Source organism: Lipotes vexillifer, unplaced genomic scaffold (assembly GCF_000442215.2).
Source record: "Lipotes vexillifer unplaced genomic scaffold, Lipotes_vexillifer_v1.1 scaffold242, whole genome shotgun sequence".
In the NCBI taxonomy this organism is placed as follows: domain Eukaryota; kingdom Metazoa; phylum Chordata; class Mammalia; order Artiodactyla; family Lipotidae; genus Lipotes; species Lipotes vexillifer.
Window position 1 is genome coordinate 319,063 of NW_006771376.1, and position 10,456 is coordinate 329,518.

Here is a 10,456-nt window from a genome sequence, read left to right on the forward strand (position 1 = left end):
TAAAAGCCTGTACAATTGTATTATATCATGGGCTGACCCCATGTTTCCCTTCTGACTGGCTTGGCTTTTCTTGGCTTAAAAGTAATCCAACATCCTGCTACTCCCAGACTGTGCTTCCCAGACCACCTCCTGAGGCACCTGGATAGGAAAAGAATGAGCAAGGCCCCAAGCCATCTCCACAACCTGCCAAACTAAGGCCTGCAGTACTACTCAGCATGAGGTGTTTTCTAGATAGGACACTATAAAGGAAATATCTGTTTTTCCAGGCACAGTTCCTCACTACAGAAGGGAATGAGTCAGGCTGGCTCAAATTCCCATCACACCAAATTTCTCCCACAGCCAGTCAGTCACTGTTCAACCTGGTCACCTTCCTCAGAGCTTCCTTCAGTCAGTAAATATTAAGGACCATCTTAAGCACTCCAAGGAAGGAACACACTCCACAGCCATACTTAAACACCACCATGGGGGAGTAGGAAGATACAACAAGCAGAAGAGCTACATTTTGCCTCTAGTTGTGTTTCTTTCATTGGACAAACATCTGTTGAGCCCTTGTTACATGCCAAATACATCAGAGTGGTAGGGGAAGGCCATTTCTGATGAGGTGAATTTTAGCACAGTCATGAAGAAAGTAAGGGCGTAGGCCACATATATCTGCGGGAAGAACACTCCAGGTAGAGGAAAAGGCAAAAGCTCTGAGGCAGAAGCGTGCTTGTTATGTACAAGGACAGCGTGGAGGAATTTGGCTGAAACACAGGCGGACGATGGTAGGAGACCAAATCAAAGAATGGAGCCCAATTGGATAGGACTTTGTAGGACAATGAAATTACTTTGGCATTTACTCTAAGTCAGCTGGGAAGCCACTGATGAATACTAAGTGCAGGTATGAAATTATCTGTATGCTTTAACAGGCTCCCTCTGGCTACTATGTTGACAAAAATTGTAGAGACGATAGTGGAAGCAATCCAGGCAAGGGGGAGAGGGTGGTATGGATGAAGGCAGTAGCAGTAGAAGTGGAGATTCTGGATATATTTTATAGGTTAAGTTAATATATTTGTTAATGGACTGAATGTGGAAAGTGAGAGAAAAAGAAGTCAAAGATGATCCCAAGGTTTCTGGTCTGAGTAACTGCAAGAATGGAGTTGACAGTTACTGAGATGAGGAAGACTGAGAAGAATTAGCATTTTTTTTGGTTTGCTTGTTTTTATTTTGTTTTGTTTAGGGATGGAGCAATCATGGTAGTAAAAAAACAGGAATTCAAAGTTTGGGACATGTTAAGACTTATTTAACATCCAAGTGAGTTGTTAAGTAGGCAGCTGAATATCAAGTCTGGAGCTCAGGGAAATGGTAGAGACGTAACTTTCAGAAATCAGCTTACATGTGATGTATTTTTCCACTTTCATTCTCCTTTGCCCCACAGAGAATACTCACTCTATTTACTCTGGCCCAGTTATTTGACTAATTCCAATGTATTGTGAATTCACTAACATCAGCTTTTGCCTTGGAGACTCATCCCTAAGATTACACATAAGAACCACCTAGAAAGCTAAAAGCTGAGTTGGTTTATGGCTCCACAGTCTCTAAAAAGCTACTATTCTTGAAGGCCAAGACCTGGGGAGACAGGTGGGGATGGCCTTCACTCCTGCCTTGGTGCTCAGGAGAACACCAAGTCCTCCTTTCATTCATCTACTTCCAGATTCTATAGAGGCTTCTATTTACAGATGGGAAGGCGCCTTAAAGGCTACTGTGTGCAGAGACTATACAGGAACTTAGTGTGCATCCCCACTCCGCAATTTATTGGCCATGTTCACATAGTGAAGCCTGTTAAGAGTTTTCAATGGTTATTACATCTACTGCTGCTTTCTCCTCAACTCAGCAAAGAATACTGAGTTAAGCTTGGGAATGATGTCCTCAAAAGAATAATGCCCTGATTATTCACCCTTGAACTGGTGGAAGTATCACTAGTGTACCAGGAAGACAGAAGATTAACCCAAGTCACATCACTCTAACCTTATAAGGAATGATTATAACAACTATCACTTTAGCCTCTCGGTCAATGAAGTTTTTTCACTTCTCTCTGTCCTTTATGGTTGCTGCTCAATCAGAAAGCCTGTTCCTGCCCCACCAGCTGAGCAAGACAGCAGACGCACAGCAAGAAAGGTAACTAGGCTCTCAGAGCACATGTCAGCAGTGGTCAGAGAGGGGGGCCCCTTAGGGCTCAGAGTCCACCTCTTAAAGAATATCAAATTCTTTGATATTCTTCCCTTTAAGAGGTAGAGCCTAATTTCCCTCCTCTTGAGTGTGGGCTGGACTTAGTGACTTGATTCTAAAGAATAAAATATAGCATACGTTTTATATATTTATAAAATATGTATTTTATATATTTTTCCTATATAGAACATGAATCAATATATAGAAAAAATATATCTATATGTAAAAATAAAGGTGTGCAAATAGTTCACAAAATACAAAGTGGCTTCCCTTGCCCTCCTTCCCTCTCGCTCTCGGAACACACGCTCTGGGAGAGGGGAACTGCCACGCTAGGAAGACACTCAAAACAGCCTATGAAGAGGCCCACGTAGTGAGGAATTAAGGCCTTCCGCCACAGCCCGAGGCAGCCATCTAGCCCCAGCCAACTGGAGAGACCCTGAGCCAGAACCACCCCACTGATCTGCTCCCCAATACCTGACCCACAGACACTATGAGGTAGTAAGTATTTGCTGTTTTAAGGCAATTTATTGTGCAGCAACAGGTTAACCACCCAATGAGGCAGACATTACCCAATTTTTATAGATAAGAAAACTCAAGTTTGGTAAAGTTTGGTAAAGTTATTTAACATCTAAAATTATACCACTAGTAAATTCTGGTATAGCCAGAATCCAAATTCAGGGCTATCTGACTCCAGAGGCCATGTTTTTTGAACTTTACCATACAGAAGGGGAAATAACCAAACTAGAACAGAGTCCATAAGCAATAAAAATATACAATATGCATTACTGGTAACTGCACAGCAGACTGCTCAAATGTTATCTTTGCTTGTAGATGTACTAGAACGCTCTAGACCTAAGGTGGGACTGACTTATCTGTCAGAGTTCAGCTACTCCATATACTATAATGTAAAGAGTTTTAGACTTAAGTTAGAGAAATTTGGCTCTACTGAGACTCTACTACTCACTGAGTAACCTAAGGTGGGTCATTTAAAATCCTTTGGGTTTCAATATTTACTTCTGTAAAATGGGAATAAAATACCCACACTTCAGAGGTCTTATGAGGATTAATTTACATCTCTGTATCAATCTAGCACAAGATTGGAGCCCAGGGTCAAAAATAAACATTTAAATTGCATTATTAGTTAGGGAAAGGAAAGGTTAGGCTAAGACAGGCATTATGAGTTCTAAGAAATCAAAAAGATGCTGATTATTATGTGTTTTCTCCCTATTTGCTAATATAAAGAGGACTTTTGTTTGTGGCTCTAACAAGGTTTACTCAGGTCAGATACTGACAAATTATACTGATTAATGGCCTATTTATATTGATTATGGTGCCTCACATTATATGGGCTTGCCACTTAATAAGGACCTACTTAACTAGGTCCTGTTGGTCTGCAGGTAGGTCTGAGGAGTCAGACAGAGCAAATACTGCTTAATTTCCTTTACCTTCTCAGGGAGGCACAGACTGGGTAGCAAAGAAGTAACAGAGATCCTTAGAAGAGATCACACACCCACTTGGGAATTAACTCATGATCTGGCCTTGTTAGCTACATACTCTAATCCCATGAGTTCATGGATGGACCCTTCCAGTATCCTAATAAATGGCAACACCGGGGTTCCAAAACAGTCTTAGTTACCCACCAACACCTGACCCAATGTCATCATCTAGGCCTTTGGCTGAGGACAAAGGCATGTTCCTCAGTACCCTCTGCTGCCTAACCTGCAGGCATTTAGAGGGAAGCATCCAGCTTCTCTGCCAGGCTGGTGGCTGTAGAAAGTGCCAGCTTAGGCAACGGAGGCATGTTCAGCTGAAGATGATGTTAAATAAAGTTAACACAACAGAGCTGAGACAGGATCAAGGTATGGGGCCTCCTACCTGGACTGCTTATTTAGTGCTCACTTTTCAAAGCAAATTCATAATCTTGCAACTCATTTTCAAAGAAACTCCATCCTTAAAGATATTGCACAACGTCTCATACAACACACTGATAATGTAGAGATGGTCTCTTTGCTTCCTTCATGCAACCTATCAAATCCCAGAGACACCTCATATTTTCTACAGGCAAAAATAGAGGCTTGCCTGAAGGCAGAGGGAGAGTTAAGATCTACTGCTAGCCAAGGGCCAAGCCCAAGAAACAATATGAGACTGGCTGAGATGGAAGCAAGAAAGATGTTGGGGGACTTCCCTGGTGGTGCAGTGGTTAAGACTCTGTGCTCCCAATGCAGGGGGCCTGGGTTCCATCCCTGGTCGGGGAACTAGATTCCATATGCATGCTGTAACAAAGAGTTCTCTTGCCACAACTAAGGAGCCCACGTGCCACAACCAAATAAATAAATAAATATTTTTTAGAAAAAGAAAGATGTTGGCTTTTTGGCTCAATAATTATACAGAATAGATTCATCAGTGGCTGTAAAGACTAGAGCAGTCTGGGACTTGTGCTGCCTTCTGCGGAAGAGGCTTTTCCCTCTCCTGCAGGTGAAACCACTGAGTAGGAGGCACTGAAGTCTCCATTAAGAATGATTCTAACCTTGGCTGTACACTATAATCATCTGGAGTGCTTTTAATAAGCCTGATGCCTAGGCCACATTTCATATACCTTAAATCAAGTTTGAGAACCACTGCTCTAACACTTTCCCTAGCGTCAGTGTTTGAGATCAGGGGACTACAGGGAGTGTCTCATAAGACAGGGAGATGAACGCGTGGAGGTGTGGGGGGCACTGAGGTGACAGTCTCAAAGTTAAGAACCTGACAGTCACTATTACTAGGAAAAGAAGCTTAGAAATCGTTTTCTTCACTAACCCAACTTCTCATCTGTGTCCACATAAGGGAACCACAGACCTTTAGAGCCTTACAAAACCTTCAAGATCATCTATCTCATCTTACTTCATCATACACTTGGGGAATCTGAGGCCCAACGAAGGAAAGTGACTGGTCAAGGCCACGGCAAGTTTATAATGGCAGGGCCAGGATTAGAACCCATTTCTTCTGTCAGTCTAAGACCTTTACATTGTTATATGCTGAACACAGCGGTGTGGCTTAGTGCTTAGGAACATGGGCTCTAGTACTAGGGTGCTTGGGTGAGAACTCTGGCCCCACTGGTTGACTATGTCACACTGAGCAAATCATTCAATTCCCCTGGAGCCTCAATTTTCTCACCTGGAAAGTGGAGATAATAATGGCATTTACCTCCGAGTTGTGAAGACTACAGGAGAGGAAAGGGACAAGTAATGTGCCTGGCACATAGTAATAAGCACACAGTAACGTTAGCTATTCTTATTCTTATTAAGGTAGGTCAGGGTAGCACCCTGAAGAGAGGAAAAGAAGGAACAGGTATGGTTATTTGGGCTATGGTTCATGTTCAAAATGTTCAAGCAGCTTCAAGATATTATTGTTATGCTTTCAGAGACTTTTCAAGTCAGGGCAATTCTGAGACAGAACCAGCTTTGACATCAGCTCGAATTCAAACTATGGCACAACCTCTAAGCATCTTCACCTGTCAAACTAGCTGCCCGTCAAACGAATAAATAAGCACAAAAACACTCTGCATGCTGAAAGTGCTGTACAAACGTGAGAGGTGTATTATTACTCCTAATAATGATATCTGTCACCATCACCATACAGTCTGCCTCGGCCAGTTTGAACTTAGATATATCAGTTGTAAGGCCATGCAACAGAGTAGGAAACAGGGATGCAGGGCAAGGTCACTTCTAGAAATCCTAACATTTAGTCATAATATTCAAATAGCAAGAAAGCTAATAAGTAGGGAGAAGAAAAACAAGATCAATCTTGGCTCTCACAGCCACCAAAAGACTGAAATTCAACTGAAATGCCCAATGAGCAGGGGGGCATAATGATGGCCCTAATAAAACACCAGACCCAAACCTTCCTGGGGCTGGGATGTACCTTTCACAAGCAGCAATGGCATGTCTGTCGCAGAGGACTTGTTGACCACCAAAATCCTTTTCTAAAAACAGCAATAAAACTCAAACTCCTTGTTTACTGGAGTAACCAAAACGGTTGAAGGGTGAGGATAGGGTCTGGGAGTCATGAGAGGTATTTTCTCTTTTCAACTTTGTCAATTACATAGAAAACTTTAACTTGTTTTTGTGAGCACATTTTTTAATTTCAGAAAAGAGGAGGAAGAGGGAGGGACTAAGGGCTAGAAAAGTTGAATAATTACAGGGATAGAAAATTCAACACCTATTCTTTCACAAATGCTGTATGGTAAGGTGTGGAGTCTCTAGAAGACACAACCTCTGAGGAGTCAAAAAGGAAAGAGAAGCCTCCCCAGAGTTATCTAAGCAGATCCCTGGAGAGGCTGGTTATAGGACCAAGGTCCCACAAGGTCTAGTCATTGCTGTTTCCTCTCCCCCTGGCCAGCCCTGCTCCATCTTCCTCCCCCAGCATCTGCTCAGGTCACCTGCCAAATACCTAAGAAATGTAATCCTCAACAGTAATAGTATCTTCCTGTTTATACTGTGCCTCATTCTTGTCCTTTAAATAAAGAGAAAGAAAAAACAAACCAACCTTACTTCAGGTGCAAGGCCTTCCCTACTACATGTACATACGACCACCCTCAAAATTCCTTTCTTGACAGGGATCTACAGGCTAAGGTGGAAAAGCAGTGCCACCTCAGGTCTGTTCCCAGGTATGTGTCCCTCCCTCTGATTCCTTCAGCCTTCTTTTCTTTTGTACATAACAAGTAACTCAAGATTTAGTCATTTGACATATAATGCCCAGTCTCTGGCTAGTCTAAGTCCTTCATTCCCCACAGTGCTGAGCCCAAACAACACCCCAGGGAAGTTTTCAACTGCAGGGAAAGCCAGATGCGGAAGAAAAGGGCTGAGTGTAGAGTAAGTGCTAAAGAAATATGTATGTATGGTCTGAATTATATTGCCTTGAAATGTCGATTTAGTTAAAACCACAAATGGAGATTCTCAGAGACTCCTTCTGGCAGAGGTCACTTATGTTCCTGAATCCCCTGAATTTCTCTGTTCTTGAGTACAACCACCTCTTGCCTCTCTATTACTCAGCACAGTTTTAAAATCATTATAGCTATAAAAAGATAACTGTCTCTTACCCCACCCTAGAGGAACTGAGGAAACAAGAGTTTACATGAAAATGCTGTGGGAACAACACATATACCGCTGTAAATTCAAGGCAGTTTTCTACCCCAACCATAATCGGGAGCTAGCTTAGAATGTGATCCTGGGCCTATGGCAAACCCTCCTAAACTTACACAAGAAAAGCCAAGTGTTCAGTCTTTACAACACCAAACTATCTCTAACCTAAAAGACATTAAGTTTTCAGCTGTTCTCTATCCAGGTGTCAGGGGAGAGAAGGAAGAAAGACTAGAATTCCATATGAATTTTCTTGACAGACTAATGTATCTGCCCAAGCTAGTCACAGAATATGTTTTAGGATTATATAAAACAGAATTCTCTTAAGGTCTACTTCTTTAAAATGAGGATATTAATACCACCTGCCCAATCCACCTCACAGGGTTGTTGTACAGTACAAATACAACAGAGCACAGTACATGCCTTCACTATGGTGAGATACTGTGCATGTTTTAACTTCCTCGGAAGACACTCCTGACTGCAGCCTCCAGACCACTTCTTATCTGCTAAAGAGAATGTGAGGAAAGATGCCTTTGGGGCCATCGGAACCTCATCTTCTTGAGCAGACAAACCGATGGAAAAATAACTCTCTTTCTACTCCTGAAAGTGCTGCTTAGAAATCATTAACGCTTGATCAATATGATTAGTTAGTCAAGACTTCGAATTATATGTAATTATCCTTTAGGCTTGGAGACCTCGATTAACTAGATACTAGACACTCTCCCTCCCTCACCCATCCCATTCCCTCTGCACTTGAACTTTGTGCCAAAAACTTATTAGCCTGGAATGTTGCAGGGCCTCAGATCTCATATGAAGGAGTGAAACGTCTCCCCACGTAGCTCAGCTCATCCAGGGCCCTTGGCTGGCTTAAGAGAAAACACTTCATCACACCTTCATCCTCATGTTGAATAAATATGGCACTCTTCAAAAACAGAGATAAACCCAGATCTCTATAAGAAAAGCCACGGAGTTAATCAAATCCTAGGTTCTCTGGCCTGTGTGGACTGTAACCATGCCACTGTGACTCCACCCCTTCAGGCATTTAGAATCGAATCTGGCCACTAGAGGAGGCACTGGCCATCCTTATGTCAACAAGGACACAAGTTAGGGCAAGTGTCACCAAGACACTACTTTCCTTTAGTAACAACATATAATAGGAACTTTGTGTCTAAGATTTTCTTGAGTCTGAATTTTTAGTCTTCCAAATATTTTAAGGAAAATCTGAATACCTGCTATATATGCCATTCCCATTTCCTAAATTTATCCTTCCAGCTTCTAGGGATCATCCTATAGATTTAGAGAACAAGTTTGTCCTTCCTAAGCAAAATGAAAAGGACTAAAAAAGATCCTCATCTCTTCAGTCTGACCTCAAACAGTAGCCCTGCCTCCCCATGGTCATTTTATAAAATGGAAAAACATAGGGATGGGAGTCAAGACCTGGGTTCTATGCTAGCTCTGCCACAAACTCACTGTGTGACAGAGAGCTAGTGGTTTCACTTTTCTGGGTCTCAGCTGCTTCTTTGAAATAACACAGGAAAGCTGGGTTAAACGTTAGTTAGCTCTGACTCTTACAGTTCTATTGGCCTTTCTTGCAACCTTCAGCTACAATCTCATCTTTAAGATGCCATGCACCCAGCGTTTTTATTACAATTCTAATGAATTACCTTATAAAGAGTTTATATTCACCCTGCACACTGTACTTTGCCAAATCCTGGTCCACTGGAGATACCTACATAATAATACTTCAAAGGTTCTATTCTAAGAGCTTTACCTAAGGATCAACCATTATGAAGCTACCAAAATTGAAACATTTTTTGAACTACAAAAACAGAAATTTCATATGGTTCAACCTACTATATTAACTTATTTAATTCCTCTAACCTACCCATGTGCCACGTGTTAGGTTTTACAAATGAGGCAAGAGAAGCACAGAGAAGTTAGTAACTCGCCACGGTCACACAGTGAATGATGGGATTTGGATTTAAACCCGGGCAGTTGAGCTCCTGACCCTTCAGTCCTATCCATAATATTATATTGCCTCCCATTATGAAAACAAGAAAAGCTCAAAGACTGGAAGCCCAGACCAAGTCAGTGTCTCAGAAGCAGAGTGAGAGGCTCACACCGCAGCCTCTGTTGGGTTGTACCTTTTACTTCAATGGTGGCATTTGCTTTAGGAGCACTGAGAAAGTGATATACACAGTGGTATTCTCCTGAATCCTCAGCTCTCGGTTTATTGATCCTGCAGAGATAAGAAAAATCAAGTAAGGAAGCTGGGAACAGTCAAAATACACAACAAAAGGAGAATCAAAGGGGCAACCAGGGACCCTGCTCTCCAAGTCGTGCCCTGACATGCAACTCACCTCCTCCTAACTGAAAGCAAAAACCTCCCTCTGTGTATTAATAATTTACTTCTTACTGGGTGTCAGAAATACAGGTCCCTAACATTAAGATGCTCCAGTCTATTGGGAGAAATAAACTACAAAGCAAGTAATCAAAAGAGACGGCTGTACAAACTACTATAATCTACACTTAGATACAGAAGATGGAGCCATCACCAAAAAGTTCTTGCTCACCTGGTGGTTCCAGTCAAATAAATAAGAGCAGAAAAAAAGCAAATCTTTTTCTGCACTTCCCTGAAGACTTTTAGTAGTAGTGTTCTTCCTACCCTGCATTTTAGTAGCATGCCTTTCAATAAGTCTACTAACAGGACATAGGAATAATAGGGGAAAAAATCTGCCATCAGAGCATCAGCCACAGAGATGCAGCTCAATTCTTAAGACTTTCAGGTGCAGCTAGAACTCTGCATGATCTGGCCCCTCCCTAGTGTCATCTCAGCCACTTTCTAGCCCTACAGGTCTCTTTTCAGTTTTTCAATGTGCTGAACTTGTTCCTACCTCAAAACCCTGACACAAGCTGCTCCTTTATATAGAATGCTCGTCCCATCACTCTTAGCCTCTTTAGTTCTTTTCCATCAGTCTTGGCTTACATGTCACTTCCACCCCCCAATCTAAGTGACATCCCTCTCCCTGACATTCTCTCTCATACTACACTGTAATTCTTCACGACCCTTATCACAATGTGTAATTATTTATTTATGTGATTGCTTGATGAATGTCTGTTTTCCCTAC

At 42.0% G+C, this 10,456-nt stretch overlaps 1 protein-coding gene across 4 annotated transcripts in view; it reads right to left on the bottom strand.

Moving 5' to 3' along the window:
- Window positions 1-10,456, bottom strand: part of NPTN (neuroplastin) — a 56,003-nt gene that overhangs the window by 13,466 nt on the left and 32,081 nt on the right. For all 4 annotated transcript variants that reach the window (XM_007446645.1, XM_007446644.1, XM_007446647.1 and 1 more), the window contains one exon: window positions 9,473-9,567. In XM_007446645.1, the coding sequence (XP_007446707.1) occupies window positions 9,473-9,567 (95 nt within the window). The remainder of the gene's footprint in view (window positions 1-9,472; window positions 9,568-10,456) is intronic.